Source organism: Apis dorsata, unplaced genomic scaffold (assembly GCF_000469605.1).
Source record: "Apis dorsata unplaced genomic scaffold, Apis dorsata 1.3 scaffold_326, whole genome shotgun sequence".
NCBI lineage: Eukaryota > Metazoa > Arthropoda > Insecta > Hymenoptera > Apidae > Apis > Apis dorsata.
Genome location: NW_006263594.1, coordinates 76,518 through 76,782, shown reverse-complemented (window position 1 = coordinate 76,782; position 265 = coordinate 76,518). Strand labels below are relative to the sequence as shown.

General features: G+C 57.0%; 1 protein-coding gene across 1 annotated transcript in view; it reads left to right on the top strand.

Moving 5' to 3' along the window:
• LOC116185897 (adult enhancer factor 1-like) overlaps positions 1–259 on the top strand; it is a 1,498-nt gene extending 1,239 nt beyond the window's left edge. The window contains exon 2 of the mRNA XM_031511478.1: positions 7–259. Within this exon, the coding sequence (XP_031367338.1) occupies positions 7–219 (213 nt within the window). The 3' untranslated portion in view covers positions 220–259. The remainder of the gene's footprint in view (positions 1–6) is intronic.
• The last annotated feature ends 6 nt before the right edge of the window (positions 260–265 follow it).

Sequence of the window (265 nt, the reverse complement as noted above, 5' to 3'; positions counted from 1 at the left end):
TTCGAGACCTATCCCTGCGACACATGCGGAAGGCAGTACAGGAGGGTGATTTCGTTGCAACGGCACAAGAGGCTCGAGTGCGGGAAGGAGGCCCAATTCGAGTGTGTCCTTTGCCACGCTAAATTCAAGCACAAGCACAGTTTGTTGAGGCATTATAACGTGCACGTGGCCGACGTGAAGAAAACGACCAAGCTGGAGCGCGAGGAGAGGTCGGCTTGACAGCCAGAGCCGGGGACTTCGATGCGTGGGAAGAGATGCCACGGCC